We start from the raw sequence: 20214 nt of genomic DNA, 5'->3' as shown, positions 1-20214 counted from the left end.
AATAAAAAATATCGCTCCTCGTTAATAGATCTGTTCATATAATATGGAGTCTCATACATGCCTTTTGACTAAGCATCTGTCCCCCATCTTTACATATAACAAGGAATGATTTACAAGTAACAAGTAACAGCTGCAAGTATGAACGATTATCTGTGTATAATAAACGGAATTTGCTACATCTTTTATCGTTTATCATGATCTGTATGACATCTGGAGTAATAGTACCTTCAGAGATAAGGAGCAAAAAGAGTAAAAAAAAACAGAGCCTGCTACTGCAGAATCTGAAGGCTGTACAGAGAAAGGAGATCAACATTGACTTCTACCTCATGAGGGTTTTTGCATCTCTCTGGATCAACATAGCAGGATGACAGGCTGAACTGGATGGACTTATGTTATTCTTCAGCCTTACAAAGTATGTTACTCACCAAGACCTTCGAAGAACCGACTTTCTCCTTAATTTCCCGTATACATTCAACCTCTCTATTCTGAACTGTGAAAGTGCCGCTACACCCAGCAACGTCATACAAGAAGTTCTTCAACATGCCTTTGCCATTCACAGTTAGGCCAACTTCTGGATGGAACTGTACCCCATAGAGCTTTTTGGATTCGTTTGCTATTGCTTAAACACAAAAAAAAAAAAAAAAAACAACAGGATCACTTATCTGCTTAACAGCTCATGCATAGAAATTAGCTTCACACGATGGTACTGCCTAGGACAGCACCCTCAGTGAAATCTGACCCATTAAAGTGAATGGCTTCATGCACATGGGGTTTTTTCTCAAGCAAGATCGCACTGCATGAAAAAAATAAAATAAAATAAAGATCCAGCGAGTTCCATATTTTGCGTTTTTCATGCAATAAGTACCACATGTGTCAAAAACACAGCCAAATGCAGGGAATGCATGGCGTTGCCCATTCAACTAAATAGTTCAGTGAATAAAAACCACACCTGATTGTTTCTAGGAAATGTCGTGGGTTAGTGAGGCAAAACTGAGGGGAAAATGGCAGTTTTTTTTTTTTTTTACTGACAGCACTCGCTTGAGTTTAATATCGCTCAATGAGCATGAGCTCTAATGGTCCCCATACTTGTTACGCTTTTTTTGCAGCAAATCTTCATGCTTTCCTGGAACAAATAGCTATTCTAGTTACTGCTTCTGGAGCCCTTTAGTTTACAGATAACTGCACCAAAAAGTGAAACGTTTTGGGCAATGAACTGATTACAGTCAAAGGGGCACAGTACTAAGCTAAATGCTTCTGCCCCTTTGTTTCAGCAATCGGTGGGGGCTCAGCACTTGGACCTCCATAAACCTAAACATCTCACAAGTTTCATGGAAATGCAGTTCCTCTAACTCTTTATGGGCATAAGACTTAACCTGGTACTCGACAGTGACCACAGGGCATATTCACTCATGTTCTGGGTTTTCAAATGGCTTTGTTCCACTGTGTACTACTACTATATAGATGTTACATGTTCAGATGGCCTTAAAGGCATACAGGGTTGGGTTTTTTTTGCACCGTCCCCGCCACTCCATATGTATTGTAAGGGTATTTGCTGATAAGGCTACATTCCTGATTGATGTAAGACATGCATGATGCTCACTGGAGGAGAGACTAATGAGAATAACTGTGGTGGTCTGCACTGACGATTGGGGGGGGGGGGGGGGGGGGGGCATGTGTTATATAGTGTGGTAGACAGCCATGTGTTATAGCAGAGCCCTATATTGCATATGTAGGCTAGTGATGATTATTTACTTTTTGTTATTCTGTATGTGATTTGTGTTTTATCTTATAAATAATCACACTTAGTAAATATATTTATTCAATTAGCCTGCGTAAGCTTATTCATTCTCAAATCTGTTGAATTCACATTACACCATAGCCCTCATGTGGATTATGAGCTGCTAAGGAACATATCATTGCTCAGGCCAATCATTGGCTGCAGTGGTGCACATGAACCAGTCCGTGAGGAGGTTGACTGAGGCTAGGTCTACACGACGACATTTGTCGCGCGACATTTTGTTGCACTAATGTCACGCGACAATTTTTATAATGGCAGTCTATGGTGTCGCACAGAATGGATTTTCTGCGACTGTTGCGTCGCAGTATGTCGCATGTTGCAGTGCGACACCATAGACTGCCATTCTAAAAATTGTCGCGCGACATTGGCGCGACAAATGTCGTCGTGTAGACCTAGCCTGAAAGAGACCGGAAGTCCTGTGAAGAAACCCTGAAAGCCACAGAGCCAGAACGCAGCAGCGGAGAAACAAGTAAGTATGGATTTCACCACAGGTGACGCTGGCTGGGGCAAAAGTAAAAAACACCTTTGCATTTTTTCTTCACTGTTAGGACTCCTACATAACGGGAACCGGACGGATCGGTTATGCTGGCCATAGATTTCTATTATGATGGAATGCATAACGGAATGCCTCTAAAGGTATTCCCTTATGCAGTGGGTGCTTGAATTGAGTTATGGTCCTTGGTAAGGGAATCCATAGTGCAAGTCACCATATACCCAAAGTTCAAAACTTGAAGTTCACTCATCCCTAATCATGATGTCACAAGGCCGATGCAAACTATGAGAGTGCCACGGCTATACTGCGAGCGCTGGTGCCTTCTTAAATGGCTGATTAGTGGGGGCCCTGGGTGTCAGACTCCACCGATCAGATACAGATGAGCTATCCAGAGGATAGGTCATCAGTAAAAAAAAAAAAAAATAATAAAAAAAAAAATATTAGATAAATAAATCTCTGAAAAGCCCTTTAAGGCTCACATGACCAGATGAAGAATGTAAAATACATACCTGCCACTATGTTTCCAGATTGCGCAACAACCTTAAATCCATCAGCTACCTTGTCCACGCTGTCTCCATGTGTCAGCAATACAACCTCCTCCTTCTGCAGCCCCCTGGAAGCAAAGTTCAGAAGTATTGCAGAGGCAAAGATAGTTTCCCTGAAACCTAATCAGCAAGGACATAACGTCTCCACGACTCAGAGTCTGGACAAACATTCCGAAACCACAGTATGAGCACTGATAAGGTAGATTAGGAATACCAACATAGAAAACATATCTGTATCTCAATATAAACTTCCAGATAAATGTTAGACCATTCAGAGAGATCTCTTACCTGAAGAGAGAACAGGTATTGTCGATACTGATGCTGAAAACTCCATCCTCCCTGACGTTCTTCTTATGGACGGTTCCTCCAAATACTTTATTCATCATCTGCAGATAAATGGAAAATCAGTCATAGATATATATATAACTGAAATCATTATTCTACATAAAGAGATCCATTTTAGAGAGTGTCTGTTAGAAGCAACCTCATTGAATACTCCAATACAGTACTGAACATGGGGGCCAGTTGAAGGGTCCTGAAAATGCTGATGCAGCTACATTACGTGGCATTTTTAAAGCCCATATGTAACATAATCAGTCTGAATCAGGGATGCTCAACCAGCTGTTGTAAAACTACAACTCCCACCACGCCCTGCTGTAGGCTGTCCGGGAATGATAGGAGTTGTAGTTTTGCAACAGCTGGAGGTCCGCAGGTTGAGCATGCCTGGTCTAAACCATTAAAGGGAGTCTTTCACCTAAACTGACCATTATAGAACACTAACCCCATGATCTGCATTATAGTCCCCATATTGAAATGCTACTTACTGTTTAGCTGGCCGTCGCATATTTTCGCTAAAAAAGCTGCGCTGAAATACTTTGTCAGGACTGCTGTGCACGCGCACGAGTCCCCTCCATTATGTGAGCACAGCACAGCAGTCCTGACAAAGTATGTCAGTGCAGATTTAAACGGGGGCAGAAGGAAAATACAAAATAATGATGTGCAGTGATATGGATATGTTACTACAGATAATAGTCCAAGATCCTGGTGACAGATTCCTTTTAAGAAAATCTCCCCCTTCAACAGTCATGAGACAAGCAATTTCCAACATACCTGCATGCCATAACAGATCCCAAGCACTGGTTTGCCAATGGTAAAAATAGCAGAGTCAAACCATGGAGCATCTTCAGCATACACCGAGTTTGGTCCTCCTGATATGATGATTGCTCTGGGGAAAAAAAAAAAGACCCATTTGAAAATAAAATAAAATTTCCAAAACACTAATCAAAGTTCAGAATAGAACACCATTTCAGATTCTGTTCCACAGTAGGAACTGTTCAGAGCGGATGCTACGAGCATAGCTAGTCAATATCCCAATTATCAGCATCAGATCTCCTCGTTTTCTCTAATGAGGGATGCACCTCCCCGTCACCAAAAGATGAAACCGGTTGCACCAGGAACAATGCTCTGTTTCGCAGCCATATTAAAATGGCAATTGACTCACAGGTTATTACCAGAAATGTTCCTTTTCCAAGCACCAGTGCCCTGATTAATGGAAGCAGTTATGCCACAAATTTAAAGCTATTTTTTACCCATTTATCTGGAGGATGTTCTTCCTTTTCTGTGGGTGAGCAGCAGCTCATCGACATTGACATCTGCATCTCCTAGGAAGCACTGCAATTCCCTTTTGTTAACCCATTGCTCCACTGCATAGAATACCGTCTCTAACATAACCCCAGATATACATTTGGTTTGTAGAGCTCTCAAAATTTCCTTCTCCACTGTCTAGATACATAGTTATATATTTCTATGAAAGGTGTCTGGGACTCGTCACTAGGCTGGCACTGAAAGGAGGAACGGAGCAGGGAGGCTACTGTGCTTGTTAGTCCACCTCTGAATGCAGTAGAAGGTGGAACAGAAGGGGGCGCTACCAGAGAGGAAAATGTAATGTACTTACAAATATTAACAATATTTTAATACTTTATTTGAAATGCCGCATTCAATGCATAGAAATACTTTTCATCGGACAACCCCTTTAAAATATCCAGTCTTAGGGCTCATGCACACAAACGTATTTTCTTTCCGTGTCAGTTTGTTTGCGGACCGTATGCGGAACCATTCCTTTTAATGGATCAGCAAAAAAAGAAAAAAAAAAAAAGAAAGTTACTCCGTGTGCATTCCGTTTCCGTATGTCAGTTCTGCGAGAACATGTTCTATTATTGTCCCCATTACGGACAAGGATAGGACTGTTCTATTAGGGGCCAGCTGTTCCGTTCTGCAAAATACGGAATGCACTCGGACGTCATCCGTATTTTTTGCGGATCTGTGTTTTGTGGACCGCAAAATACATACGGTCGTGTGCATGAGCCCTTACTGCATGAAAGGTACGTCCACGTGGGGGGGGAGGTGAATAAATCAATTCAATAAAAATCTGCCACTAAGTCACTGCAAAATCCTCAACACAATCTGCATGAGTTATGGATTTCGCTCTACACTTTGCAAATAATGACCGTTAGCCATGCAAGCGACATGCTGCAGATTTGAAATCCTTGCTGCAGGTCAAGTTGCACACATTTATTCCACAGTGCGTGGATAAAATTTGGTATAATAGACTGGGGACTTTCCACCTGCAAAACCCAGGTGGCGAACCCACACCACAACCGCAACACGTGAACATATTCTATCATAAACTGGCACAGGAGTGAACAGTTTTCCTGAATCCTTGCAATCTAAAATCACTGCTCTTTAGATGTAAAGTGAATGCTTCCAACAATATTCTGCCGAGTAATTGTCCTGTCACTTTAATCCTCCCATAAAGACCGTGTGAAAGAGATTACACTGGCATCCTGCAAAACACTTCCAAGGCTGTGAGAAAACCACCCGGCATTACAGATAGCAGCGACACATCGGAGGTGGTCACAGAGCACCCAGAGGCCCGTACCTGAAGCCCTGCTCCCGGATAGCAAACGCTGGCGTCTCCAGTGGATAGATTTCAGACTGCACAAAGAACTCTCGCACCCGGCGGTCGATAACCTTCCCATACTGAGCGCCAGCATCAAGAATCACCACGGACCCCTCGTAGCGATGCTGGCCATCCTTTACGTCAGTTCCAGACTTGGCAACCTAAATAAATCAAATACACAGGCATTAAGATAACTCAACGTCGTCAAAAGGGGTCACAATTCCTCCAAACAGTAAACACAATTTGCTTTACCTTGGCCATGACAGTCTAGGGTTATTTAGGAAAGGGCCACCTCTCAGTTGGTAGGAAGACTGGCAGTGAACTGGACGACATGAAGAAACATAATGCAGACTGTTTGAACAGACACGTGACCACCAGACATGTGAAGGCGCAGATGAATGAAGAAACCGTGAAGGACATGTTGTAGCGTGGATAAATTTCATTAAAAGCAGTTCAGATATTTTGGCAGGAAGGGGAACCATGTGAGGGCATGACAACGGCACACATTTACTAACTTTATTATCCGTCCGTCCTGCTTTATTAAATTTCACAGCTAAGAATCACAAGATTTCCATATTCAATAAGTCAAGTCATTCGTTCAGACATGAAGTGACTAAGGCTAGGGCTACACGACATTTGTCACGCGACAATTTTTATAACGATAGTCTATGGTGTCGCACTGCAACACGACAGTAGCAAAAAAGCCATCCAAGATGGATTCGCAGCGCGACACCATAGACTATCATTCTAAAAATTGTCGCGCAACACATGGTGCAGTGTAGTTGTGCCCTATGTATGCCTAGTCTAAAGGTGTCCATACAAGCTGTGCATGCAATGTGTGCCAGTCACTTAAAGGGATGGCCCACGTCACACATTGGTGGCATAGTGCTAAGATTTGCTAACAATGTTAAAAGGTGGGACCCCTAGAACTTGGCCCCCCAAAGCGAATGAGAGGGCATGGTGCATGCGCGGCGCGCTCTCCATTCACTTCTATGGGAGTTCTGGAAATAGACGAGCCAGCACTTGTATATTTTCAGCACTTCCATAGTAGCGAAAGGAGGGTGGCCGCGTTCTAGAGATCAGTGGGGGTCCCACCTTTGACATTTTTGGCAAATCCTAGCGCTATGCCACCAATGTGTGAGATGGGACAATCCCTTTAAGGGTTCATTCACACGTCCGCAGTGTTTTGCGGATCCGCTGGCACCCCAATAGAAATGCTTATTCTTGTCCGCAGCTGCGGACAAAAATGGGACATGTTCTATTTTTTGTCGGAGCCGCAGACCGGAAATGCGGATGCGGACAGCACACTGTGTGCTGTCCACATCTTTTCCTTCCCTATTGAAAATGAAACAGCCCGCACCCGTTCCGCAATTATGCGGACCCAACTTGCGGATGTCTGAATGGAGCCTTAAGAAGTATTCCAGGATGTAGTATCCGTGACCTTTCCTCGGGATAAGCCATCAATATCTGATCGTTGGGAGTCAAACACCCCAATCAGCTGTTCTGGAGTAGCTCCAGGACTACACAGCTCCATCTGTAGTGTAGTGGATGGAGTCGGTTACTACAGCGCTAGACCCACAGAAGTGAGCAGTTGTGCAGAGATTCAGACATTAATGGTCTATCCTGAGGATCGGTTATCAAGATCAAATTTCTGGAATACCCCTTTAAGTCCCTCTTCCAAGGGAAATAAACAGTGCACTCTTAGCTAAGACAGACGTGCTCCTGCGTGGCCGACATCTCAAGTGTATGACCAGCGTCTGTGTGATTTGAGTCACGTAATCGTTTAAGGAGCTTATATCTGTCACCACAAAAAGTAATGAAGAGGGTAAAGCACAAAAACAGTCTAACTTAAGCCTCACGCATAAAAGCTATAGCCTATGGCAACCAATTAGATTACAGCTTTTGTTTTACCAGAGCAAGTTTGAAAATGAAAGAAGAGATTTCATTGGCTGCTATACATGAGCTGGATGGAGGAGATTTATCAAGGACTGATTTAGTTGCCCATAGCAACCAATCAGATTCTGCCTTTCATTTTTCAGAGCTCCTTTGAACAATGAAAGGAGCAATATGATTGGTTGCTATGGGCACCAAAGGCAGTTTTGATAAATCTCAAAGTTCGGGGACTAAATTAGGACACAGGGAGGGATGTATCAAAACTGTGCAAGGCTTAAGTGGTGCAGTTGCCCATAGCAACCAGACTCCATTATTCAGAGGTCCTGTGGAAAATGACAGCAGCAATGTGACTGGTTGCTATAGACGACCGCTGCTTTTGAAAACTCTTGACAATGTCCTGTGTATCAAAGCGGTCCTCGCTGCCCATAAAAACCTTTTCCTCTAAGAATTTTTCTTCACAGAGCTGTCTGCATATCACCCTGGAGAGCTTGTGCATATGAGGGGGTACGTGCTGATCGCTGGGGAGGAGAAAGTAATTATCAGGTGCGCGTGTCTACACTACACTGCTATGCCGCATGTCACGTGTCCGCAAAAGGCAAGCAAAAAACCCCAACTGTGACAGATATATTGCAGATTTCCACGGGCCTGATTTAGAATGCCTCCACTCCACAATTCTGCTTTCAAAAAGTCGCAAAATGGGGCTCTTGTGACTTTTTGGGCTCAATTGAACAAAAACTTTGCAACTTTTTGCATTTTTTTCACCCCTCCAGTTTAGAAATACTGGTGGGAAAGTGGGAGTGGTCAGCTATGGTAATGAGCTTCCCTCCAGACTTCTTACTGAGACTTTTGTAAACAGGTGCAGGAAAGGTGGCGTCCACAGGAGGAAGACACAGAGGTATTGACTGCGTTGAATTATCCACATAAAAGACATTGGGCCAGATTTATCATTAGCTCAAGTCAGAATAATGGAGTGAAAAAGTCGCTAATTTTTGCGCAATCACTAAAATTGCGCAAAAATTAGCGACTTTTTTCTGCTCTGCACTATGCTCGCCAGTTTTCTGAAAGTGGGCGTGTTTTCTTATGTAAATTAAGCTCTAGACAGATTTACTATTGCGACTATTTAAAAAGTCGCAAAAATTGTGCAATTTCACTCCAGTGAGGACCATGCTCATCTTATGAGACTTTTTAATAGAACATGCGACTTTTTCGTAAAGATGCTTACTGACAGAAACTGCTACCGTCGAACCACATTTATTAAAGTCTTAAAGGGCCGATCATAAATCTGACTTGGCTAAAACTGACTTTAGCCATATGTGAAAGTGGAGTGAGCTGATAAATCTGGCCCATAGAGTGCAAAAAAACTATATCATAACCACAATAAAGTCAGACCATTACCCATATAGTGCTTCCTCCGGGATGACGCCAGTCCCGACGCGCGTTTTGGTGAACCTTCGTCCGGGGGTCACCCCAGGTAGTTACCATAGGCATAATTACTCCTTTTTTTTGCACTATATGATGATTGTATACATGAGTATTGTGTTGTATACATGAGTATTGTGTTGTATACATGAGTATGAGTATTGACTCTTGATATATGTGTATCCTACTGGCTCCCTATCCTTTGGTGGACTTTTATAAAAAGTCAGAATCTCACTCCGTTCGGTGGGTGGAGTATGAAAACTGGAGTAACTTGTCTAGGTTTAATGCTACAAGCACACGTACATATTTTGTTTCCGTGTCTGTACCGATTTTTTTTTTTTTTTTTGCGGATTGGATGAGTACCCATTCATTTCAATGGGTCGGCATCCATATGTCTGTTCTGAAGCCCCGCAAAAAAATATAGCCCATGTCCTATTCTTGTCCGTGGACAGGCATTGTTACAATAGATGCGCAAAAAAAAAAAATTTATGCAATATGGATGCCAAAAGGACGTCATTCGTATTTTTTGATAAGTGTTTTGCGGACTGCAAAACATATACGGTCGTGTGAATGTAGCCTAAAGGAGTTATCCAAAGTCTAAAAGATACCCCCCCAATGTCCAGGCCCCTTGTATACATTATACTTACCTGCTCCCTGGCACCCGCAGATCCCTGCACGTCCGCCGCTGGATCTCCCCGTCGCGTGGACCAAAACATCCAGCGAAAGGGGTGCAGGTTAAAGCAGGCCGCAACAGGGGCAAGCCTCCCTAGCTGCTAGTGCCGGGGAGAAGGTATGTATACGACGGTATTTTGTAGATCGTTATACTATGAATCCATGAAGAAGACCTGTCTTATGGTTGAAACACGATTTTATGATGGAGGATTACTTGTTTATACATTTTTTTAATGAAGAAATAAAGAATCATTGATTTTACTCAGTCACCGGCATACTTTAGTGTTTGGATAACCACCAAGTATAAGGACCCTATTACAGGGGCAGATAGAGCAGACAATTGTCAGGAGGGAAGAGTTCCCTCTAGTCATCACCTGCTCACTGGAGGAGGAGACCACTCCTATTACACGCAGCTATCTCCTCCTCGGTAATGCATCGCTCGTCCCTATACTGTCTCAGTGTTTGCCGGCAGCAGTGCGCCTATTACACAATGCGATCTGCCGCAGGCAAATCAGGATTTTTTAACATGTTTAAAGATCCCGATTACACAATGAACATTGCTGGTTCACCTGGTAATCGGCAGCAGTATTACACTGCCAGATGATCACGAATGAGCGTTCATACGAACGCTTGTTAGCGATCATCTTAGCAAAAATCTGCCTTAAGACAAATTTATCAAACATATGATATGACATTTGATAAATGTGGCATAAAGTATGGCAACACAGACTAAGGCCTCATTCACACATACGTGGATTTTCACGGACCACCGCGGTCTGTGAAAATCGAGGTACGTGTGAACGAGGCCTAAAGCAAAACTGATGTCCGATATTCCCCTCGTGATAAATTCTCTCCAAAGCCTCTCTTTCAAATGCCGACATGTGGCTGACAAATAGCATGTCGCCACAGAGATCACATTTGCAGCAGGAGATCTGGCAGAGAACAGGCTGCTGGAGCTCTCTGGATCCGACATTATCGGAGTGCCCGCCAGCCCCATTGTCTATAATGAGGTCCAGCAGAGATTAGGACGCTACCTGGCAAATATGTCGGGATTTTGGCCGGACAAATACTGCTGCATGCAACATTTTTCTGTCTGGCCAAATCCCAGTATATTTGCTGGGTAGTGGGCAGATCTTCGCCGGACCCCATTATAGAAAATGGGGCCGGGGGGCATACTAATAACGTCTGGCAATGTCGGCTGCGGAGAGCTCTGGCAGCCTGTTCTCTGCCGTAAGTGAAACAGGCCTAAAGTGTAGGTTCATCACTGGACGGTCAATGGCTGTTCATACAGAGCCCATTCCAACAAAAAAAATAAAAAATGTAAAAGGATTAAATGCGCCACATAGTGCACATGTAAGAGAAACACTACCCAAAATGTATAGCAAGCAGATGGCCTTTTCTGAGCTTCTACTTGGATGTTATGGATTGACTATGACATACAGGTGAAACTCAAAAAATTTGAATATCATGCAAAAGTTCATTTATTTCAGTAATCCAACTTAAAATTTGAATATTGTAAAAAGTTTCAATATTCTAGGCTCAAAGTGTCACACTCTAGTCAGCTAATTAATCCATACCCCCTGAGCAAAGGGGACCTGAGATTGTGACTCTGGGCTTTCATAAGCTGTAAGCCATAACCATCCAAATTATACCAAATAAAGGCTTGAAATATCTTGCTTTGCATTAGGGCTGCAACGATTAATCGACGTTATCGATTATAATCGATAATGGGATTCGTTGTCAACGAATCCCGTTATCAAATAATCGGCCGATTCGTTGCTATGCAGGCGGTCAGGCTCTATGCCTGCGGGTCCTTGACCTTTAAATCACTGCATCTTCTTTTACCTTACAATGAAGCTCCAGTAACAGGCAGAGGTGGCGGCGGCGTAACATCACTTACTGACGTGACGCGCATGCTCCGCCTGCTTCATTCATAAAGTAGGCGGCGCATGCGAGTCACGTGAGTAAGTGACGTTACGCCGCCGCCTGCTCTGCCTGTTAATGAGGCTTCATTGTAAGGTAAAAGAAGATGCAGTGATTTAAAGTAAAAGTTTTGTCTACTGCTGTGAGCGGCGGGGCAAGGGCTGCTATGGGGAGGGGGGATCTGTGGATGACACATATAGCATAAGATGCTATATAGTGCCACCCACAGATCCCCCCCCCCCCATAACAGTGCCACCCACAGATCCCCCCCCCATAACCGTGCCACCCACAGATCCCCCCCCCATAACCGTGCCACCCACAGATCCCCCCCCATAACCGTGCCACCCACAGATCCCCCCCCATAACAGTGCCACCCACAGATCCCCCCCCCATAACAGTGCCACCCACAGATCCCCCCCCCATAACCGTGCCACCCACAGATCCCCCCCCATAACCGTGCCACCCACAGATCCCCCCCCATAACCGTGCCACCCACAGATCCCCCCCCATAACAGTGCCACCCACAGATCCCCCCCATAACAGTGCCACCCACAGATCCCCCCCATAACAGTGCCACCCATAGATCCCCCCCCATAACAGTGCCACCCACAGATCCCCCCCCATAACAGTGCCACCCACAGATCCCCCCCCCATAACAGTGCCACCCACAGATCCCCCCCCCATAACAGTGCCACCCACAGATCCCCCCCCCATAACAGTGCCACCCACAGATCCCCCCCCCATAACAGTGCCACCCACAGATCCCCCCCCCATAACAGTGCCACCCACAGATCCCCCCCCCCATAACCGTGCCACCCACAGATCCCCCCCATAACAGTGCCACCCACAGATCCCCCCCATAACAGTGCCACCCACAGATCCCCCCCATAACAGTGCCACCCACAGATCCCCCCCCATAACAGTGCCACCCACAGATCCCCCCCCATAACAGTGCCACCCACAGATCCCCCCCCCATAACAGTGCCACCCACAGATCCCCCCCCCCATAACAGTGCCACCCACAGATCCCCCCCCCCATAACAGTGCCACCCACAGATCCCCCCCCCATAACAGTGCCACCCACAGATCCCCCCCCCATAACAGTGCCACCCACAGATCCCCCCCCCATAACAGTGCCACCCACAGATCCCCCCCCCATAACAGTGCCACCCACAGATCCCCCCCCCATAACAGTGCCACCCACAGATCCCCCCCCCATAACAGTGCCACCCACAGATCCCCCCCCCATAACAGTGCCACCCACAGATCCCCCCCCCATAACAGTGCCACCCACAGATCCCCCCCCCATAACAGTGCCACCCACAGATCCCCCCCCATAACAGTGCCACCCACAGATCCCCCCCCCATAACAGTGCCACCCACAGATCCCCCCCCCATAACAGTGCCACCCACAGATCCCCCCCCATAACAGTGCCACCCACAGATCCCCCCCATAACAGTGCCACCCACAGATCCCCCCATAACAGTGCCACCCACAGATCCCCCCCCCCATAACAGTGCCACCCACAGATCCCCCCCCCATAACAGTGCCACCCACAGATCCCCCCCCCATAACAGTGCCACCCACAGACCCCCCCCCATAACAGTGCCACCCACAGATCCCCCCCCATAACAGTGCCACCCACAGATCCCCCCCCATAACAGTGCCACCCACAGATCCCCCCCCATAACAGTGCCACCCACAGATCCCCCCCCATAACAGTGCCACCCACAGATCCCCCCCCATAACAGTGCCACCCACAGATCCCCCCCCATAACAGTGCCACCCACAGATCCCCCCCATAACAGTGCCACCCACAGATCCCCCCCATAACAGTGCCACCCACAGATCCCCCCCCATAACAGTGCCACCCACAGATCCCCCCCCATAACAGTGCCACCCACAGATCCCCCCCCATAACAGTGCCACCCACAGATCCCCCCCCATAACAGTGCCACCCACAGATCCCCCCCATAACAGTGCCACCCACAGATCCCCCCATAACAGTGCCACCCACAGATCCCCCCATAACAGTGCCACCCACAGATCCCCCCCATAACAGTGCCACCCACAGATCCCCCCCATAACAGTGCCACCCACAGATCACCCCCATAACAGTGCCACCCACAGATCCCCCCATAACAGTGCCACCCACAGATCCCCCCATAACAGTGCCACCCACAGATCCCCCCATAACAGTGCCACCCACAGATCCCCCCATAACAGTGCCACCCACAGATCCCCCCATAACAGTGCCACCCACAGATCCCCCCATAACAGTGCCACCCACAGATCCTCCCCATAACAGTGCCACCCACAGGATCCCCCCATAACAGTGCCACCCACAGGATCCCCCCATAACAGTGTCATCCATAGATCCCCCCATTCACAATTTGTTTTAATATGGCCTTTTAACATAATTTTTCAGGTAAAATCACATAAACCCCTTTTTTTTGTCATTTTGGTGTTTTTCCCCGAATAATCGATGAAACAATCGACAACTAATCGATTATTCAAATAATCGTTAGCTGCAGCCCTACTTTGCATGTAATGAGTCTATCTCATATGTTAGTTTCACCTTTTAGGTTGCATTACTGAACTTTGCACGATATTCGAATTTTCCAAGTTTCCCCTGTATAGGACTTTTATATTGATTGTCCATCTTTACAACAGGTGGTCACTATCAGACTGGTGGGGGTTCACCTCCCGGCACCCCACTGATCAGTGTACAAGTCCCCATTAATCGGAGGCCAATATAGATATACCACAGACACTCTAGTTACAGGACCACATGAGCCGTCACGTGCTCCGGTTACGTGGAAGGTCCTGATCAACATATTACAGGGAACACGTTCCTTGATGCAGTCTAGAAAACTGATAAGTGCCAGATGTCAAGTCATCACCAGACAACATGGTGAGAGAGGGGAAGACCTTCTAAACGATTGGAGAAGGGAGTTCTCTAAATTGTAAATTTTTGTTATAAACGTGTGGTGATTTTATAGGTTCTGTGCCACGAAAAATAGTCTACATTTTTCAAACCAGCTCTTGGATCTGAATACTTTTGTAATTGCATGTAATTAAAAATGTTGTATAGCCAGTGAGCTATTCAATAAAGTCCAGGCACGCTCATCTGCGGCCCTCCAATAAACTATCTGTACAGTGCCACCTGCTGTTTGTTCTTTTCCACCCTATGGGGTGGTCACACATGCTCAGTTAAAATCTTCCACTGCCACCAGCCATATCATCTGTCAGAAACTTTGACAGTTGCAGGGAAAAAGCTGCAGCGGAAAGGACTTGTCCCCGAGCTGCCAGCCTGAAATAAACCTAGCACAGGGATCAGCAGCCTCCAACACTCCAGCTGTTCTGATACTACAACTCCCAGAATCCTCCTTTCACTTCTATGGGCAGCCCAGTGTGGGTGCATGCTGGGAGTTGTAGTTTCACAGGAGCTGGAGTGATGAAGGTTGCTGACCCCTGATTTAGCAGAACAACTGGAGCAATGACTGGGGAGATCTCTGGATCCATATGAGGTGCAGGGCTGGTTCTAGCTTTGTTAGAAACTGATTGTCATATAATCTATATGATGTCTGATTTTAATTTTTTACGTCAATCACGGGATAACATCTTTAAGTATTTTTGTAATATACTTTATTTGGGAATTTTGTACACCTTTTAAAAAAGGCCTCTTAACTGTCCCCTCAGCAAGTCTCAGAGAGTTGCTAAGGATAATCTATCCGCAGCGTCTACTGCATGCCGAATACAGGGAACTGTAAGATGCTCCTCAGCCTGCCTCCCTATATCTGTGGTATACAAGTCCATCTTATCACAAAACTCTTACCTTCTTTCTACCTGTGTCCCTCTGCCTCTAAATTACGGTCAGAGCCCTACCTTCCTGTCAGAGATAAGCAATTTCCTTATTAATGCCAAAGCTAATTTCACAAGCATGTTCAGTCTGGGAAACACATTCCATGTGACGGTTGTATTTCTTTGATTTAGGATGCTACGAGTTCCTGTCTGCACTCAAGGCATTATGCGAGTACAGTATAGACGACTTCGGTCTGGCAGGAACTCATATCATCATGAATTATTTTGATGCTGTGAGTTCAAGTCAGAGGAGCAGTGCTTAGTCTTAGAAAAGAGGCCACCGCATGGAGCAGGTTTCCTGGATCGGACACATTTGTATGAATGTTTTTTTTTTTTTTTTTACAACATTCACTACTAAAACATATAAAAGAATACTTAATCAACTTTCCTACAAAAAGAAGAAAAAAAATGATTAAATGACATTATGCTGGCAAAGGATGTGCGATCTCTTTTGTCTGACTTGGAAGAGAATTTCAAACATGGCCAACTTCTTTCCAGACGATGACTTTGTGCCATGGGTGGACTAAAAGGACACTCTGCTGTTACATGTCACCCGAAGAACATTCATAATGGCCGACATCAACTTTAGTCTGATGTGTATGGGCATAGTGACTGAGAACGTCATACATTACATACTAGTACAGCTCCAGCTCTGAATCCCAAACACCTCCCAGAGAAGAGCACACGCGTGTGCGTGCTTCACTATTTATTTTTCAGCTCAAAAGAAAGGCAAGGTCCCACCCTCTTCCAAATGTAGACATCTCCCCCGGTACTGGCAGCCGGCTGGCACAAGTCCTGCTGAGCACAGATAACCCTTGGTTTAAGGTCAGCTCTTCTTCTGCCACATCTGATCTCACAAGGGGGGTCACACTATACGAGTGCGGCCAGGACAGCAGAAGCCATGCCACATGTCTGGGCTGCTAGGAACGTGTGTCCTATGTAACAAAGGTACAACGATGCCTTTGGAAAAAGGACCTTGGCTGAATACATTTAAAACATAACTTTTACTGATAACTAAAATCTAAACCCACATAGAGCTCAAATGAATGGTGAAAATATATATATTATTAGGAGATAAAAATATATATACTAGTTCTATGAAGATATACTGGGGTAAGTGGCTAGCTTTAGACCGTCCTAAATAGACAGGTGACGGATCTGTATAAAGGCTGAAACTCTTCTGGGGACCAAAAAAAAAAAACTAAATAGCCCTACATAAATGCCCTAACATTGGTTGGGATAGGGGCTATGCCGTCCCTACCTAGCAATAAATCGGATCACCCGCCCCGATAGGGACGACCCCGTGAGGAACCTTTACCTTAAAGGAGACTATTCCCTATAACAGTGATGGCGAACCTATGGCACTGGTGCCAGAGGCAGCACTCAGAGCCCTCTCCGTGGGCACCCGCACCCTGGAAAAATCTATGGTGTACCAATATGCCTTAGATTTTTCCTGCCATTCATCAGCGCAGGGCACGCTATAAACAGCACAGGCAGCGCACTGAATGTAGGCAGGCTATTATAGCTAACGATAAAGTACATGGAGGATATACTATACTGGACTGTAGTATTCAGGTTACATTGCCGTGTTGGCACTTTGCGTTAAATAAGTGGTTTTTGGGTTGCAGTTTGGGCACTCGGTCTCTAAAAGGTTCACCATCACTGCCCTATAACATATCCCTCTCATGTCCCAAAACGACAGGTTTCGTCCCATCCCAGGACTCATCAGGGGATTAGTATACAGAGGAGGGCAAACTGCAAGATAAATAAAAAATGGAACCAAAAATAAGTCGTACTATCCCAGTACAAAAACACTTAAATCACACGTCTATACATACGCGTAACTGACCGCTATAAGGATCGGAAGTGTCCAACTGTATAGATCACTCCTCAAAGAAATGGCTTTGAAAACGACTAGGGAAAGTGGCCTCCAAATAGCGGGCCACAACGCACGAACACTGACCGTGGGGCAGCCGCAGCGGATCATGGACCCATTCACTTTAAAGAGGACCTTTCACCTGGATATCCTTAATCTAATCATTATCCTACCTTATAGTGCGGCCCCCACTGATGTCTTAGCACTTTTTTTTCTAAAGAACCCCCCGTCTGTCCGCTGTGGTCCCTGTATCTTTTAACGCCTCATATGCTAATGAGGCGTCTCGGTTATACTAGGCGTGGACTTGTAATTCTCCTGGGCGCGGTTATCTTCTCCCTGGCTGTGAGCGCATCCAATCAGAGCGCCCGCTCTTAGCCAGGGAGAAGGAGCTCAAGTTCTCGCGGGAGATGGAGCTGCGATTCTCGCGAGAACTTAAGCTCCTTCTCCCTGGCTAAGAGCGGGCGCTCTGATTGGATGCGCTCGCAGCCAGGGAGAAGATAACCGCGCCCAGGAGAAATACAAGTCCACGCCTAGTATAACCGAGTTGCCTCATTAGCATATGAGGCGCCAAAAGATACGGGGACCACAGCGGACGAACGGGGGGGGTTCTTTATAAAAAAAAAATAAGTGCCAAGACATCAGTGAAGGCCGCACTATAAGGTAGGCTAATAATTAGATTAAGGATATCCAGGTGAAAGGTCCTCTTTAATGGGTCCGCAATCTGGCCGTTCCGCAAAAAGATAGGACATGTTCTATCTTCTTGCGGAACGGAAGTACGGGATGAAACCCCTCGGAAGCACTCCGTAGTGCTCCCGTTCCGCATCTCTGGATTTGTGGACCCATTGAAGTGAATGGGTGTGCATTCGTGATGTGGAATGCCCACGGAACAGTGGCAGTGTATTGCGGGCCCGCAATACGGCCACGGGGCGCACACGTTCGTGTGGTGGAGGCCTCACCCTAAGCCTCCATCTCACCGCTATATGAGCTATACGCTGGATGCTTCCGATCCTTATACCGCTCAGTTACACGTAGGTATAGACGTGTGATTTAAGTGTTTTTGTACTGGGATAGTGGGACTTATTTTCGGTTCCATTTTTTATTTACCTTGCAGTTGCTGTCGGGAAACTGCAGCCTCCCATTGAAAACAGTGGGAGGCTGCAATTTACCGCCTGCGCAGAATGCTCCATCTGAACAGCATCACACGAGTTGTCCGGATCTGTTCAGGGAAAAACGGATGGTTTTACAGGCAAGTTCAATTCGTTTTTTCTGCGACTGCGTTCAGTGAGTTTTCACAAGCATGAAGAAAAACTGAACAATATTAAGCACTGTGTGCACGAGACTGAAAATCTCTTTTATTTAGCCGGCACTGTGCACATAAAACCCCCTAGTAATATGCCGTGTGTACACAGGCCCTCCCGTACACAGCCCGATCTGTATTTTCGTCCGCAGCACACGGATACCTTCCATGTCCACGCCGCATGTTACTCACCTCCATCCATAGAGTGGACTAATCTGGTCCACAATACGGACATAAATAGGACATGTTCTACCATTCATGTGGTCCCATAGAAACTATTGAGTCAGTGAGCTATCCGCAAAAAAAATGTGCGCGAGGCCTTATAACAGCGTATTTACTAGTGCGATTTCAGAACTATTGCCGTGATAAGCAGTACGGATGCGTTAGGCCTCGTGCAAATGACTCTGTAATTTGTGGTCCGCAAGCTGCAGATCCACGAAATATAGATACCTGCCGTGGGCCCATTATCGAAATGCCTATTCTTGACCACAAAACGGACAAGCATAGGACGTTTGCAATGGTTTTTTTCTTGCAGGACGGACTACTGGACATACGGATGCGGACATTGAAATGACGGAGTCCAGACGGCGGTGTGCGCGAGGCAGTATTACTTTTGGGCTCGCTCGTTTTTTGTGATGAGATACGGTGGTAAATTTTCTGGTCAGGTGGGGGCAGTGGGAAAGGGGAGGCCAGGGACCTGTAAAGCGCTGTGTGAACATGGCTTGAGCTCAGCACCAGTCTACCACATTGAAGGGAAAAGTTTTACCAAAACGCAACTTGTAGGAACCTGCAGCAGACCCATCCCCAACATCAGGGTCATCCCAGAGGCGGAGCGGCTCCGGCAGACACATGACAATGTGGCCCCCACGTGTGGGTTCAGCCCGCTCCGGGCCCTAGTGGTGGGGATCTCCTGGCAGGCTGCGGGGGGACATGACAGCTCCAGCCCGTGCTCCCCACACCGTCTCCAGATACAAGGCCTCGGCTGGGGAGCTTCTGTCCCCCCGCTCAGTGCTGCCCTCATCTGACAGCCCTTTACCTCCCCGCCCCGGTTCGCCACTGACCTTGGAGTCTCCGTTACATAGAGCCATGAGTGGCCGCGGGCTGAGCGGCGGGTCTGGGGGATGTCTCTCTGAGAGCTCGGCTTTGGCGCCGGATAGAATGGTGGTAGAAAGAATATGTGATCCGCAGTCTCCCCGCCTCCTGCTCATCCGCCACCAGGTGGAGCCCTAGAGCACCAACCAAAAAGACTCCCTCTGAGGCTCAAGGCGCCATGTTAGGTTTGGGAGACAGCCCAATTCGTGGCATTATTAGGGTGAAGTCATAGTAGAGGGAAGCAAAATATGAGGTTACCGCTACACGTTCATAGCGTTACAGCTCCGTTACTGACAGCTGTCACTGCCGCCGTCCACATAGCCCATGGGACTCTGGCAGGTAAGTTAGTGCCCTCGCTAAACATGGCTTCCTCTACATCCTG

General features: G+C 46.5%; 1 protein-coding gene across 2 annotated transcripts in view; it reads right to left on the bottom strand.

Annotated features, from left to right (window-relative positions):
- GMPS (guanine monophosphate synthase) overlaps nucleotides 1-20052 on the bottom strand; it is a 47072-nt gene extending 27020 nt beyond the window's left edge. The window contains exons 1-7 of one of the 2 annotated variants that reach the window (XM_044288705.1): nucleotides 19802-20052; nucleotides 6048-6117; nucleotides 5775-5956; nucleotides 3947-4061; nucleotides 3125-3222; nucleotides 2801-2904; nucleotides 426-619 (exon numbers count right to left, since the gene is read on the bottom strand). In XM_044288705.1, the coding sequence (XP_044144640.1) occupies nucleotides 426-619; nucleotides 2801-2904; nucleotides 3125-3222; nucleotides 3947-4061; nucleotides 5775-5956; nucleotides 6048-6056 (702 nt within the window). In that variant the 5' untranslated portion in view covers nucleotides 6057-6117; nucleotides 19802-20052. The remainder of the gene's footprint in view (nucleotides 1-425; nucleotides 620-2800; nucleotides 2905-3124; nucleotides 3223-3946; nucleotides 4062-5774; nucleotides 5957-6047; nucleotides 6118-19801) is intronic. The other variant, XM_044288704.1, reaches the window with a different exon arrangement.
- Between the last annotated feature and the right edge of the window lie 162 nt (nucleotides 20053-20214).

Source organism: Bufo gargarizans, chromosome 4 (assembly GCF_014858855.1).
Source record: "Bufo gargarizans isolate SCDJY-AF-19 chromosome 4, ASM1485885v1, whole genome shotgun sequence".
Classification (NCBI taxonomy): Eukaryota; Metazoa; Chordata; class Amphibia; order Anura; family Bufonidae; genus Bufo; species Bufo gargarizans.
Note: the sequence above shows the minus strand (reverse complement) of the source record. Positions and strands in the feature narration are given on the sequence as shown.